The sequence below is a fragment of the Gekko japonicus genome, unplaced genomic scaffold (genome assembly GCF_001447785.1).
Source record: "Gekko japonicus isolate JY-2015 unplaced genomic scaffold, Gekko_japonicus_V1.1 scaffold3077, whole genome shotgun sequence".
NCBI lineage: Eukaryota > Metazoa > Chordata > Lepidosauria > Squamata > Gekkonidae > Gekko > Gekko japonicus.
In genome coordinates, this window is record NW_015168135.1 from 173123 (window position 1) to 188119 (window position 14997).

Below are 14997 nucleotides of genomic sequence, written 5' to 3' on the forward strand. Positions count from 1 at the left end.
TCTGGCCTTCCAGGGAACAGTCAGGGTTGATTTCCTTTAGGATTGACTGATTTGATCTCCTGGCAGTCCAAGGGACCATAATTCGAAAGCATCTATTCTTCGGCGCTCGACCTTCCTTACGGTCCAAGAGTGGTTGAGCAGTGGAACAGACTTGCCTTGGGAGGTGGTGGATGCTCCTTCACTGGACGTTTTCAAGCGGAGGCTGGACAACCATCTTTCGGGTATGTTGTAGGTATGTAGGGCTATCTTTCAGCTACGCTCCTGAAGAGTGCAGGGGGTTGGACCAGATGACCTACAAGGTCCCTTCCAACTCTAACATTCTATGATTCTATGATTCTTGCAGCAACACATTACTACTGGGAATACCATTGCTTTGACCTTACGGACTTTTGTTGGCAGGGTGATGTCCCTACTTTTTATTATGCTGTCTAGGTTTGCCACAGCTTTCCTCCCAAGGAGCAGGCATCTTTTAATTTCATGGCTGCAGTCACCGTCTGCAGTGATCTTGGATCCCAGGACCGTCTTAGGGCCAAGTTAGTAGCATTGGCAGCGACTACAAACTTCCTTCGTTCACACATCTGCCCCATTCAGTTAGAAAGCAGGAGATAGGATCTAATTTTAACATCCAATTGAGCACATGGACTCTTTTCCTCCAAGCTGAGTTCTAGAGGAAAGGGCCTTGGGTGACAGACCATGGAGCGATAAGGCAGGGGACGGTTGGGCACCCCTTTAGATATTAAAATCAGCCCTCCCCATTGTTTTATATGAGAGCAAGTGGAGAGGAAGCTGTTACTATTTTTCTAATCTGGGTCCTTTCAGGACAGATTTCCATTGGGAGCCGGAGATTTGGCAAGAACCACCTGGAATTTATTTATTTATTTGTCTTTACAGTTTTTGCAGGATTTGGCAAGAACAACCTGGAATTTATTTATTTGTCTTTACAGTTTTTGCAACCAGAGTCATAAACAGCAAAACCTGAAATTTAAAGAGGTTCATCTGTCTTGTAATGCATACTGTCAGGATTTCACACCTACAAGAAACATACTATTCTTATCAATGACCCACTAGTGTGGGACTAAGCTGAAGTAAGTTATTTAAATTAATCTTCCTTTAAATTACTGGCAAAATACAAGCAGCCAAGACTTTTGATCTGCCAACTTAGTTTAACTTTATCTCACATACAGTGATTGGCAAAATGCATGGCTGACCTGCATGGTATTTAGGACACATAACCATTGCTGCAAAAGGGAGGGACGGAGTTCACATGAATTGCAGACTCGGGATACAGTTCCCTTTGTTTGGAAAAGAACGCACTGTGCTTCTTCCCAACAGGGCCGGGTTTCTTTTGCTACACAGTACACTGAAGACACACCACCTTCTGCGGTCCCCTCTCCCTTACAAGCGTTTCCAAGCACCCAATTGGACAGGAAATCCAGAATCTTCTCCAGTACTCAGGCACAAGGTTCCTACCAGGGTCTCCTGTCAAGGTTTTTCCTGTTCAGAAGGGGGTGTCTGAGCTTCATATTCCTCGAGCTTCCCTTCCAGCACAGCCTCTATGTACTGATCAATTTCGGTCTCTGGGCGCAGTACACACCACAACAGAAGCCCGAGCAGAGACAGGCAGATCAGCCACACTCGCCACTCCGGCTGCTGATAGTCACTGCCCATAGATCGTGCCACAGTCCAATTCCGGGGGTTGGCAGGACTCTTGGAGAAACAGAGCGGCTGGGAGCTGTCTGGCTCCTCTGACTCTCTGGGTGGGCCATAACGACGCAGTGGGAGGAAGCAGGGGGGTGGAGGCGGCCTGGGGGAGAGAAGGAGACAGAGGTGGGGTGAAGAGGATGGCAGGAGTCCGGATGCCCCGCCCCACCCCCAGGGTTCCTGCTCACCTCACAATGGGGCCCTTAAATGCCATGATCATTTGCCTGACTAGGGGAGGCACCAACAAGAGTCTCGGGGCAGGGTGTGCCCTACAGAGGCTAAAGGAGAAAGATAAAGGAGAGCACGTGCAGAGTGCCTCAGTGAATAGCTACAGCCACTCCCAAAGCACGCGGCACTGTGGAGCGGTGTTCCCTCTAAGCTGAGTTAGTGTGAGCTAGCTCAGTTTTTTAGCCTCCGGCTCACACATTTTTGTCTTAGCTCATGAAGGAGGGCTCCAGAGTAACCTAATTTATGCAGTAGCCAAGTCGCTCGCTCACAACTTTGATGCCAGTCGCTCACAAAGTGGAATTTTTGCTCACAGGACTCCATGGCTTAGAGGGAACATTGCTGTGGAGGAAGATCTGGAAGTGAGAAAGTCTTGGTTCTACGATATAACAGCAGAAATTACTGTGGCAGGGAGGAAGATCTGGAAGTGAGGAAGTCTTGGTTCTATACCATATTGTCTCCCAGTAGTCTTTATTGACTAACCACAGGGCTATACAGACAAACACAATAGATTTCAACTCTCTGTATAGATGAGCACCATGTCCCACAGCAAAGTTTTAAAGAAACTAAAGCAAAAACAAGCATAACTACTGAAACAGAACCTATTTCACACATAACTACAGTCCATAGATCCCTCTAAGCTGTGCTGGGGGGTGCTGGCGCACAGCATTTTAACAGGCTACTCAGGAATTTCTGCTCTTTTTTTAGCCTCCGGCTCACACATTTTTGTCTTAGCTCAGGAAGGGATGGCTCCAGAGCCAACTAATTTATGCAGCAGCCAAATCACGTGCTCATGACTTTGATGCCAGGAGCTCACAAAGTAGAATTTTTGCTCACAAGACTCCACAGCTTAGAGGGAACATTGGTGCTGGCGCACAGCATTTTAACAGGCTACTCAGGAATTTCTGCTCTTTGTTCCCAAGGCATTTTTTTCCTCCATTGGAAACAGTGGAGGACTGGGGCACCTCCGTCTGGGGCCCATAGAATTGGACCCCCTGACCCAATCTTTTTGAAACACGGGGAGGCTTTTGAGGAGAGGCACCAAATTTGCAGCATAGCTGCTGGTGCCTGTACCTCAAAAAACAGGGCCCCCCCCAGCCAGCCCCGTAGCTAGGGATTTTGGGGGGAGGGGGCCTCGGGGGTCCCACCAGCTAATTAAATGGAAGTACAGTGCAGGTGGTAAGTTGGAGCACTTTGGGGGCGGCCTGGGAGCGAGGGGGCCCAGAAGAAACACTAGGGGGCCAGGCCCCGTGGGCCCCATGTTAGCTACGGGCCCGCCCCCAGCTCCAGATACCCCTAGATCGACTCTCTATTATAGCCTATGGGGCCACTGACTATAAAATGGTCCCCAAAGGCTACAACAGAGCTGGAAAAAAAACATTTTTTTTCCAAACCCTTATTATGCCTTTCAGTATGATTTGTAAGCTGCCTTGAGTCACAGGGGAAAGTGGGATATAAATACTTGAATAAATAAGTAGTTTGGGCAGGTTGATAACATTTAAGCAACTTCCTGTTTGTTAGGTTAGGCAGGGTTCTGACAGTAATTGTTCCTCCTCTATTATACTTGACTTGTAATGCTGGTTTGTCATATTTCACTAAAAAAAACCCAAAGTAGACTACAAGAGGTCCCCCCCCCCAGTGCTGGTATGTTTTCCAAGGCTCAGCACAGAACGATGGTCTGAGGCCAGATCTACCAATATAGTGGACTGGGGTGGGTAGACTTGTTTTCTGGAGGCCAGGTCTATCAATACAACAGTGGGAAAGGGTGGGTGAAATTTGACTTAATTCTGCTTTCTCTTATAATGTTTATATTATTCTTAAAATATAAGTTTAAATGTAGTCTAAAATAATTTATTCTGAGATTTTTACAAGGTTATGGAAGCAATTAAAAAAAACTAATTTACATGATAGTTAAATGTAGACTCACTCACAACTGTAATGCCACTAGCTTTTTTCGCTCACGAGGTAGAATTTCTGCTCACAACACTGCAGCGCTTAGAGGGAACATTGTTGTTCACTATTACAATGAAACACTGAACAAAGTACCTATTTAGCAGTAACAATGAGCACATTGCATCTATGTTTTTGTGGGCGTTAACAGTGTTCCAGATGCATTATCTTGTTGGAATCTTACAACCGCCCTGCAAAGCAGGTCAGTATTATCTCACTGTCACAGACAAAAGGCTGAGGGAATAACAACTTGCCTAACGCCACTTCGTGAACCCACAGCATGGGCAATTTCTGATTTGTAGTCCAGCCTCTTGGCCACTAAGCTCTGCTAACTCCGATAAACCCATTGCGTAACTGATCCGGCATGAACTGCAGCCCGCTGGTTTCGGCTGTCATCTTTGAACTGTGTTCCTAGCTCTCCTGACTGGTGAACAGTATGCCCAAAATGGCTCAAACCCCCTTCGAACCCTGCCTCCCTAACCTACGTCACAGCCCTCAGCAGCCAAATATTTCAAGCCAGTGCCTCTGTATTCTACCCCTTCCTCAGATCTATAATTTCCTCCCTCCAACCAGTCCAGAATGCCTCCACCGGACTGCGTTCTCCCTCTCACCCCCCTTCTCATCATGCTCTGCATCTCCTTCAAAAGCCTCTAGGCCTTTATTTTCAGACTTCTTCACCTCTCTGGGCCAGACGGCTTGTCCTCCAAGGCCCCTCGGGCCTCCCCTCCCGTCTTGCGAAAGGACCCTCGACTCCCACCCAAACCTGCCTGACAAGGATCTTGATTGGAGGCTCTGCTGGTACCTCGATTTTCAGAGGAAGGGGAAGGAAGGGCCTGCTAAGGATTTTCAGGGGAAGGGCCTGCTAAGGACAGAACTTTCTCTGTTGTGGCCCTTTGCGATCGGAAAGCTTCCCTCCACACCCACACCTTGGCCCAGTGCCAAACTTTATGTCCTTCTGGTGCCAGGTTAGGACTCCAAGGGCTCAGGAATTGTCAGATTGTTAAAAAGTGTTCTTCCTTCTGCTCTTTTCTGGTTGCTTCTGCTACTCTGGCTGGACATGCTTATATGCTTTTCACTGCTATTTTCATGATTCTTGAAGCTGGTTTTCCGAGGCAGCTTTTTCTTTAGTATAACTGCTGTGATTCTAGTGACTTGGCTCCGGCTGTCTTAGTTTTATGTAGGCTTTATTTGTTGCGCATTATATTTTGACATTCTTGGGAACTGCCTTGGAAGCGTCGGTTCAGAGATCCAGCGTGTAAGTATCTCTCCTTATATGTAAAAGAGTTTTGGTGTCCCTCCTGCACACGCTCCCGCAGCCTTTCGCTCTTGCACCTGCCAGTCTGAAGGATCCCCTGGCTGCATTGGCTGGCTCCCTTGCCTCCGTCCCGCCCACAGAGGCGCCGAGCCGGCCGGCGTCATCTCTGGCTCACTGTGCTTTGAGCCAGCCGAGGGGACGGGTGCTCTGGTGGACGGAGGGTGAGCAGGCCCACTGGGAGAGGCAGAGAAGAGGCACAAGAGCCCACACAGGGCGGCGACTGCTGCTGCGGCAAGAGGCCGCCCCTCCGCAGACAGCCGTCGTTGTCTCCTCTCTGACCCCGGTGGCAGGAGCTGGGATGCAGGTGGCAGCGGAACAGCTATGCTCTACCCGCCACTGCGCCCCACGGACGAGGCCGCCGCCGCCCCTTCTCCCGAGGGGTGGGCTGGCAGGCGGCAGCCCAGCTAGAGCTCGTTGCATTTGTCTCCGCAATGGGACTTCTTCCTAGTTTTAAATAAGTTAATGTCAGACAGCATTTGCCTTGTTCCCCCCACTCCTCCCTCTCTGTATTAGGAAGTCCTCTAATGTTGCAGAAGAAGAAGAGGTTGGATTTATAACCCGCCCTTCGCTACCCGAAGGAGTCTCAGAGCAGCTTACAATCCCTTTCCCTTCCCACAACAGACACCCTGTGAGGTAGGTGGGGCTGAGAGAGCTCTTTCAAGAACTGCTCCTGAGAGAACAGCTCTGAAAGAACTTATGACTGACCCAAGGTCACACCAGCAGCTGCATGTGGAGGAGTGGGGAATCAAACCTGGTTCTCCCAGATTAGAGTCCGCACTCTTAACCACTACACCAAACTTTGCCTGTGCCTTCTCTTGGCCTCTTCCCACAAACACACTTAACCTCCTCTTGTTCGCTCCCTCAGTGCTGCCTGACAATCCTAACCCAGCTCCACAACTCTCTACCTCTTGCCTATTTCCACCAAGTCTTGACTACAAGGCATGATTTTATCAACTGCTTCAAGTGCTGCCCAAAGGCTCAGTTCAGGCAACACACACCCCCAGTCCAAACTAGGATTTGGAGGACTGTGAACAAACTGGTCCCTGCACCCTCATCACACCCTAGATGAAGATCCCAGTACCACACTTTGCTGTGACCAAGAAACAGAACCCAGGATAAACTATGCAGATCACAGCAGGCTCAGCTGAGCTTTGTGGAGCCAAGCAGATTATTATTATACAGCCCAGAGGGAACTAAAAACCCACCCCTTAGCCCTGATGCTGAGAGGGAGAAAAGGAACTGATCTGGCTTCTATCCATGGTGCTCCCAAGCGCACCCCCATTACGTCCTGCCATTGAAGTGAACAGCATCCACCGGTTATGCATTTTTACCTCACCTCTTCCCAAGGGAACTTGGGAGCAGAAAATATAGTTCTCCAAAGCCTCGTCTTCTGCCTCAGCACTGTTTATCCCCCACTCATGGGGTGGGATGCAACTGTTCCTTAGCAATGTGTGCACAGAGATATGTGGTATTGCATGCACACGCCTAGAAGACTTTGCACACGCCTAGAAGACTGCAATAGACAGGCTTCAGGCCACCTACCTTGTTATAAGAACAGGAATGTTGCAAATGCTATCAACAGACAGTAACTGCAATGCGGGTACAGTTATTATTATATGATGTCGTACCAGAATTAAACAGCTACTGCTGATATAGACACCATACAATGGTGTTTTCTGCATTCTCATTTCCCTCACTTGTGTATTTCTGTTGCTTGGGGAGGGGGAGGTCAGTTCCATATGTGTTTTACTCCCTCTAGTGATCGATTTGATATTACATCGCTTTGTGTCCGGCATAAAAACCCATAGGTTTTTATGCCGGACACAAAGCGATGTAATATCAAATCGACCACTAGAAGGAGCAAAACACACATGGAACAGAAACTCCAAAGCAAGGAAAAGCCCAATATCACAGGCACTCGAATACTTCAAATCCTGCAGCTTTCCCCCCCCCTTAAAAAAAAACCCCTTCAGGACAAGAGCTGTGTGTTAGTCCAAGAGATGTGGTTGACTCAGCGTACCCATTTTCCTTTCCACCATCCTCTCCCTTCCATCCCTGGTCCTGAAGTACCAGCACAAAAGTCAAATGAGGCTCCATCTACACATTATGACTGCTGGGGGACAACACAAGGACTTTGTATCACATGTACGACGTGACGTTTGTGCCACCAAGATACCCACTGTCCCTTTCCTGTTTGCCACCATGGCAGCCGGGCAGATGTGGCTTTAGGGCCCCTCCCCCGCCAGTTTCTGCATCTACAAACTGTCTGGTGGAGCTGCTGTTGGCTCTGCTGTGAAATCCATATGTAGCCCCCTAAGAAGCATCGTTCTTACAGTGAAGCCACTGGCACTTCTGTGGTATGGAAAACAAATTGGGGTGCCTGATCGGATACCTACTGCAAGAGAGCTTTGTGATTGGATCCTTGGATAACAGATAGAATTCGCTCCAACTTCTCCCCGGTGATGTGATCTGTAGGCAAGAAAAGGACAAAAGGCTGCTAATAACTCAGTCCTTCACTCAGGACCTTTAAAAAAAAAACCCTAAAAACAGACTAGCAACCTGCTGCTATTTCCTGACAAAATCTAAATGGCCTGAAGATGACATCCATGCACAGGAGAGTAAGAAAGAAACCCAGGGCTGTAATATGATATAGAAGAAGGAGGAGGAGGTGCAGGAGGAGGAGTTTGGATTTATACCCCACCCTTTACTACCCGAAGAAGCCTCAGAGTGGCTTACAATTCCTTTCCCTTCCCCTCCTCAGGACAGATACCCTGTGAGGTAGGTGGGGCTGAGAGAGTCCTTTGGAGAACTGCTCTTGAGAGAACAGCTTTCTGAGAGAACTGTGGCTTGCCCAAGGTCATCCAGCAGCTGCAAGTGGAGGAGTGTGGAATCAAACCCGGTTCTCCCAGATTAGAGTATGTGCACTTAACCACTACACAAACTGGCCAACACACACACTTACTTACCGAATGTTGTCTTCTCTATCAGTTTGCCTGTATCCGAGAAGTCATCAGTCGCTTTGCCAAACAGGCCACGAACTGTGTAGGTCTTTTGAAAAGGAGAAAAACCATGCATTAAAAGCAAGATTATTCCTTTAGGTTCTAATTCTAGTATACGTCCCAATCATTGCATGCAAAGATAGTGCAACCAGACCAAAATATTTGACAAGGTACTTTGCTCAAAAGTTTCTGTAACAAGCTGGGACTCAGTAGGAGACAACTAAGACATTTGGAGACTGTTGCCTCGTAGAATGGCCAGGGTGGAGACTGAAAGGTGATCTAATTTTCTGCAAAAGGGGCGGGCCGTCTTCATTCACAAACACCCATAAAAAGAACAGCATTAAGAAAGGCATTCCCTTAACGTCTCTCATTTTAACTCAATCCTTTTTAAACTTAAACTCTTTTTTTTTTGCGATTAGAAAAAGCAGTTAACATATCACGTCAATACAGACCATCAATTTGGATTTGAAGTAGTGTAGAAATATGACCTGTTTAAAAAAAAAACCCACAAAACCTTCACTCTTCTTGATCCCAGATTTTTATTTATTTAAGAAAATGCCCATGCAGCCTTTCCAGGGACCTACTTAAGGTGGTTCCTAAAGTAAGAACAGCCCCGATTGAAGGTCCCAGAGGGTTGCCAGCTCCAGGTTGGAAAACTCCTGGAGATTTGGGAGTTTCGGAGTGGAGCCTGGTGAGGACAGGGAGCCAGGGATGCCAGCCTCCAGGTGGGACCTGGGGGTCCCCTGGAATTACAGTTCATCTCCAGAGATCAGTTTCCCTGCAGAAAATGGATGTTTTGGAGGGTGGACTCTATGGCATTATACCCTCTGAGGTCCCTGTAAACCCCCCCCCCCCAGGTTCCATCCCCACAGCTCCAAGAGTTTCCCAGTCTGGAGCTGGCAACCCTACTCCCCCATCCCCCCCCAGTGGACGGGGAGGGGGGCCCTGGCAACCCTACGAGGGAACTCAGTGGGATAAAGAGAGCCAGTTTGGTGTAGTGTTTAAGTGCGCGGACTCTAATCTGGGAGAACCGGGTTTGATTCCCCACTCCTCCACCTGCAGCTGCTGGATGACCTTGGGCAAGCCATAGTTCTGATAAGAGCTGTTCTGTCAGAGCTCTCTCAGCCCCACCTACCTCACAGGGTGTCTGTCGTGGGGAGGGGAAGGGAAAGGAGTTTGTAAGCCACTCTGAGACTCCAAGTGAAGGGCGGGGTATAAATCCAATCCCCACCCCCTCCTCCTCCTTCTACAATGCCATAAAACCCACCCTCCAAAGCTGCCACTTCCTCCAGGGGGAACTGATCTCTGTAGTCTGGAGATGAGCAGTAATACTGGGAGATCTCCAGGCTCCACCTGGAAGCTGGCATCCCTAACTTAGGTCCAGGAAAATCTCTTACCCTCAAAATGTAGTTTAGTGTAGGGTTGTTTAGGGTCGCCAGCCTCCAGGTGGGGCCTGGAGATCTCCCGGAACTTACAAATGATCTCCAGAAAACAGAGATCCCAATGGAGAAAATGGCGTCTTTGGAAGGTGGACTCTATGGCATTCTATCCCCCTGAGGTATCCCCCCTCCAATGCTCCCCCTAAGCTGTGGAGTCTTGTGAACAAAAATTCTACTTTGTGAGCTACTGGCATTGAAGTTGTGAGCAAGCAATTTGGCTGCTGCATCCATTAGTTCGCTCTGGAGCCGTCCTTCCTGAGCGGAGACAAAAATCTGTGAGCCGGAGGCTAAAAAATGGTGAGCTATCTCACACTAACAGCTTAGAGGGAACACTGGTTGTGGGTAGCTTCCCCCCCCCCCTTTAATTAATCCGTTTATTTCACTAGTTTTCTTGACCACCCTTCCCCGCTTATGCTGGGCTCAGGGCGGTTCACAACAAAATAATTCAATACATTATAAAACCAACTTGAACCATAAAAACCCAATATTAAAAACATTCAAACATAAATATTTGAAAACCTTTTAAGAACAAGATGGCATATCTAGCATACAGTTTTGGGGGAGGGTGCCGGGCAGATGTAAGGAACCGTTGCTGGCCTCAACCAAAGGCCTGGTGGAACAGCTCTGCCTTACATGCCCCGGGAAACTTTAATAAGTCAGACAGGGCACCGAAGTCATTCGGCAGAGGGTTCCACCAGGCTGGGGGCCAGGGCTGAAAAGGCCAGCCGGATACCTTTGGGGCCGGGAACCACTAGAAGGTTCTTATCTGCTGATCTTAATGCCCTTTGTGACGAAATGGCTGCCAGGCAGAGGCAGCAGTACCTAAAATGGATGCTATCCTGGTAGTCCTTACAAGGGGGAAAGTACTCCATAGGGAACAATGGAGCTGCCGTACCTCCCTGCCTACACTTCCCAGCAGCCTTGAGGGAAAAGAGTGGGAAAAGATGGACACAGCCCAGGGGCGGGGCCAAGGAGATAAAGGTTTTGGCTCCTGAGGGGGGGGGGAGTCAGTCTCCGCCTGGTCTTAGCCTGGTTTTCAGCGTGGAGGGCAGTTTCCAGCAGGTGTACAGGTGGGGGCTCCTGTAACCTCAGACTCCGTGGTCAGTCCAGGCCACTATAAACCGTGGTGGACAGCAAGGAGGGTAACGGTGCTGGTAACCAGTCCAGGGAAGGGCTGCGGTTTCCACTCCAACAACGAGGAGGGGGAAAGCAAATCCTGGCCTGAGGCCACAACCCACTACAGAGGTAGAGAGGGTGTGTGTAGGGGCAGAAGAACTGCGTTTCGATCCTGTTTAATTTCTGTGCCCAGGTTATGTTGAAGTGCCTGTGTTTATTTTCATGCCTGACCTGTATAAATAAATCTTCCTTTTCGAGTTTAAAAAACCTGGTGTGCCTTAACCACACAGTCCTCCCTGCTCTGCACGTTACCAGGGACAAAGGGAGGCCAGGGAACAACGCCCCCAAATCTGATGGGTTGCCAACTCTCCAGGGGGTGCCCAAAGATCAAGGTACCCTCTTCCCAAGGTGGGGAAATCAGCCAGAGGGGTCCCACTGTCCCTCTAGGAAGGTGGTGTCGATTCAGTGAGTGGTGGCAGCGTGTAACGGAGAGAAATAGCCCCACCAGGCAGGGTGGGAGGCCAAAACAGGGGCTTGCGAGCCACAGGACGGCACCTCAGTCTCCCAGGACTGAGGGCGGGTCCCCGTTTCGCCACACTCTTCTTGCCCTTTCTTTTGGTTAAGTCAAAGCCATTTTTTCCTGCATAGCTGGGGAGCTCCCCCCCCCCCCCCCCCAACAGAGATGCCTGTTTTATCTGTGGATGACCTGGCTTCATCGCTTTCATGATCAGAACGAGGCCAGCCACTTTTACGTATAGTAAATATGAACATAAAATACTTACCCTGCTGAGATGGGCATCGCGCACCTCGTCAAGCAGCTGGTTTCCACGACCCACACCAAGCACTGAGAGAGAGAAAATGAAGGGGTGGCGGGGAGAAACGATTCAGCTGGCAGAGTGAAGGAGTCGGATTTGCTGACTGCAGATCCTAGGAGATTCTGGCAGATGAAGGTTAACCACACACCCGCTGCCTGCACGGTCTTCCCGAGGACAGTCAGACCGGCAACAGCTCTCTGGGAGTTCAGCTAAAGGTCTCTAATGTCACCTACAACTTTCTAAACCTGAGACTGAACCTGGGAACTTCTGCGTGCCCAGCAGATGCTGTATTACTGAGCTGCAGCCTCCTTTCCAGTCAAGACAGGTTTTGTCTGGGGAACCTGAGGCAGCAGGACTTGGGTGCATCCTTAAATGGCGGCCCGAGGGGGGGGGAGACTTTAGGAAGAAGCCGTTAAATACAATGTTTATACCCCACGGAGAAATAAGAACATAAGAGAAACCAATGCTGGATCAGGCCAATGGCCCATCTAGTCCAACACTCTGTCACACAGTGGCCAAAAATACCAGGTGATATCAGGAGGTCCAGCAGTGGGGCCAGGACACTAGGAGCCCTCCCACTGTTGCCCTCCCCCCCCAAGCACCAAGAATACAATGCATCACTTGCCCCAGCCTGAGAGTTCCTATGTATACCTTGTGGCCAATAGCCACTGATGGACCTCTGCTCCATATGCTTATCCAATTCCCTCTTGAAGCTGTCCATGCTTGTAGCCGCCGCCGCCGCCACCAATGTTCCCTCTAAGCTGTGGAGTCTTGTGAGCAAAAATTCTGCTTGGTGAGCGACTGGCATTAAAGTGGTGAGCGAGCAATCTGGCTACTGCATAGATTAGTTTGCTCTGGAGCCCTCCTTCCTGAGCGAAGACAAAAATGTGTGAGCCAGAGGCTAAAAAACTGTGAGCTGGCTCACACTAACTCAGCTTAAAGGGAACACTGGCCGCCACCTGTGGCCATGAATTCCGTGTGTTAATCACTCATTGGGTGAAGAAGTACTTCCTTTTATCTGCCAAATGTCACGGGTATTATAAGGATATTATAGCATTGGAAAAAATGCAGAAAAGGGCAACTAGAATGATAAAAGGGTTGGAACACTTTCCTATGAAGAAAGGTTGAAGCGCTTGGGGCTCTTTAGCTTGGAGAAATGACAGCTGAGGGGTGACATGATTGAGGTTTGTAAGATTATGCGTGGGATGGAGCAGGTTGAGAAAGAAGTACTTTTCTCCCTTTCTCACACTACAAGAACTCGTGGGCACTCCACGAAATTGCTGAGCAGTCGGGTTAGAACAGATAAAAGGAAGTACGTCTTCACCCAAAGAGTGAATTCACGGCCATAGGAGGTGGTGGCAGCTACAAGCATGGACGGCTTCAAGAGGGAATTGGCTAAGCATATGGAGCAGAGGTCCATCCGTGGCTATTAGCCACAAGGTATAGATAGGAACTCTCGGTCTGGGGCAAGTGATGCTTTGTATTCTTGGTGCCGGGGGGGGGGGCAACAGTGGGAGGGCTTCTAGTGTCCTGGCCCCACTGCTGGACCTCCTGATGGCACTTGGTATGTTTGGTCACTGTGTGACAGAGTGTTGGACTAGATGGGCCACTGGCCTGATCCAACATTGGCTTCTCTTATGTTCCTATGTACGGGAAGCAGAGGACAAAGCAGCAGCCACGGCCCACTGCCTGCCCCCCACAGCATGCTGGCTTCTCAAACCTTGTCATGCTGAGTATCCCTGAGCCAAAACGCAAACAGCACCAGCTTCCCCGCTCAAGATTAAAGCAGCAGCAGACCCAGGTAGATGCAGGACGTGGTTTATGGTGGTCTCCTTGAGAAAGGCCACAAGGGTGCGCCCCCAAAGATGCAAATATCTGCTCCATTTCAGGTTGCACAAATGGTGCTTGGCCCCATCCGAATTGGGCTGACGCAGTTACTAATATACATTGGGGGGGGGATGGGAGTTCCAATTGTGGGACTCAGTCGGCATCTCTGAGTAAGTCGTTCTCTATAGTGTCATGGCAGAATCAAACTGCAGTGTGTTTCAACAAGTAGGTCGTCATTTTGTTTGCTCTGTTTACATCCTGCCAAATCAGGGACCCAAATCAGCTTATGTCATTCTCATCTCCTCCATTTACCCTCACAATGACCCTGTGAGGTAGGTTAGGCTGAGAGAGCGTGACTGGCCCAAGGTCACCCAGCAAGCATCCGTGGCAGAGTGGGGATTCAAACCTGGTTCTCCCAGATCTCAGCCTGACACCCTAACCGCTATACCACACAAGCTTATACTTATTGTGACACACACACACACACACACCATTGATCCGTCTCACCCAGTGCTACCTCCAGGTCTCCATGCTCCTTCTCAACAGCCACCGCTTCTTCCAGTGTGCCACCAAAAAGATAAACGAGGAAAGAGACCATAAGGCAAAAAATAGCGAGGGCAATCTTTGACTTACCAAACACCCCAGATGATTTTGTATCCAGCCGGTGCCCTGCTCCAGTTTTCAAGTGGGTGAACACTGGTCCAGAAACTGTATAGGAAACCAGAACAGAGTCTGTCATACACAAAAATCGTAGCCTGCTGGCTGATCCTACGCATGTTTATTTGGAAATGAGTTCCACTGAATCAATGAGGCTTATTCCCAGGTAAGTACGCAGCAGGTAAGCATGTCTTCGTTTCTCTGAAAGCAACAGAAAATGGGACTACAAACCAACAAGGTAACGTCATTTGTTCCACCACTGTGTTAAACACCACATAATAGATCAAGAACTGGCAGAAATCCAGTAATATCATGTATAAGCAGGGCAGTGTGTTGCGGAGACACAGAAGCAGAAAACATCTACAAAGTATACATCATTTATACATCGGGCGTGGTCATATGCACAATTAGACCCACCATAGGCATGAATGCCAGGTGGATTTAAAGGGCGCAATCAGACAACAACATCTGGGAAGCGCCCCGCAGCCGACCTTGAAAGGAAAGCAGACCGATTTGCGTCAGACAAAGAATGTGAACATATTACAAGGCATTCCATGAGAGCGCTGCAGAAAAATAACCAGCATTACTCGGATTCAAGTTTTGGGAAAAGCATGGCAATGCTAAGTGAGAATGGTATTAACAGAAAGCATTTTACAAGGCAACTGGCCAGACTGCAGGCAGATAATAAAAAGAATGAAGACTGTGAAGAAGGTACTGTAGTTCCCGTCACAAAATCACTCAGATCAAGAGTAAATGCTACGCCTAGTAATGGTGCAGGAAAAAATGGAGATGATGAAGTCCGTCGCAGCTGCAGAATTAGACGAAGCCGTTACAGCACTATGAATCAATCAGTTCTATTTTTATGTTATTCTGCAGCCTCACTCCCACCCACCACCCACTTTATCTCGCACATGTGACCACAATCATCATTTATTTATACATCAGATTTGTTA

General features: G+C 49.0%; 1 protein-coding gene across 1 annotated transcript in view; it reads right to left on the reverse strand.

Annotated features, from left to right (window-relative positions):
- The window catches only part of TRUB2 (TruB pseudouridine (psi) synthase family member 2), a gene marked incomplete at its 5' end in the record, with an annotated part of 22811 nt that extends 8716 nt beyond the window's left edge, over positions 1-14095 (reverse strand). The window contains 4 exons of the mRNA XM_015414928.1: positions 7588-7660; positions 8158-8239; positions 11528-11589; positions 14021-14095. Of these exons, the coding sequence (XP_015270414.1) occupies positions 7588-7660; positions 8158-8239; positions 11528-11589; positions 14021-14095 (292 nt within the window). The remainder of the gene's footprint in view (positions 1-7587; positions 7661-8157; positions 8240-11527; positions 11590-14020) is intronic.
- Positions 14096-14997: the final 902 nt, after the last annotated feature.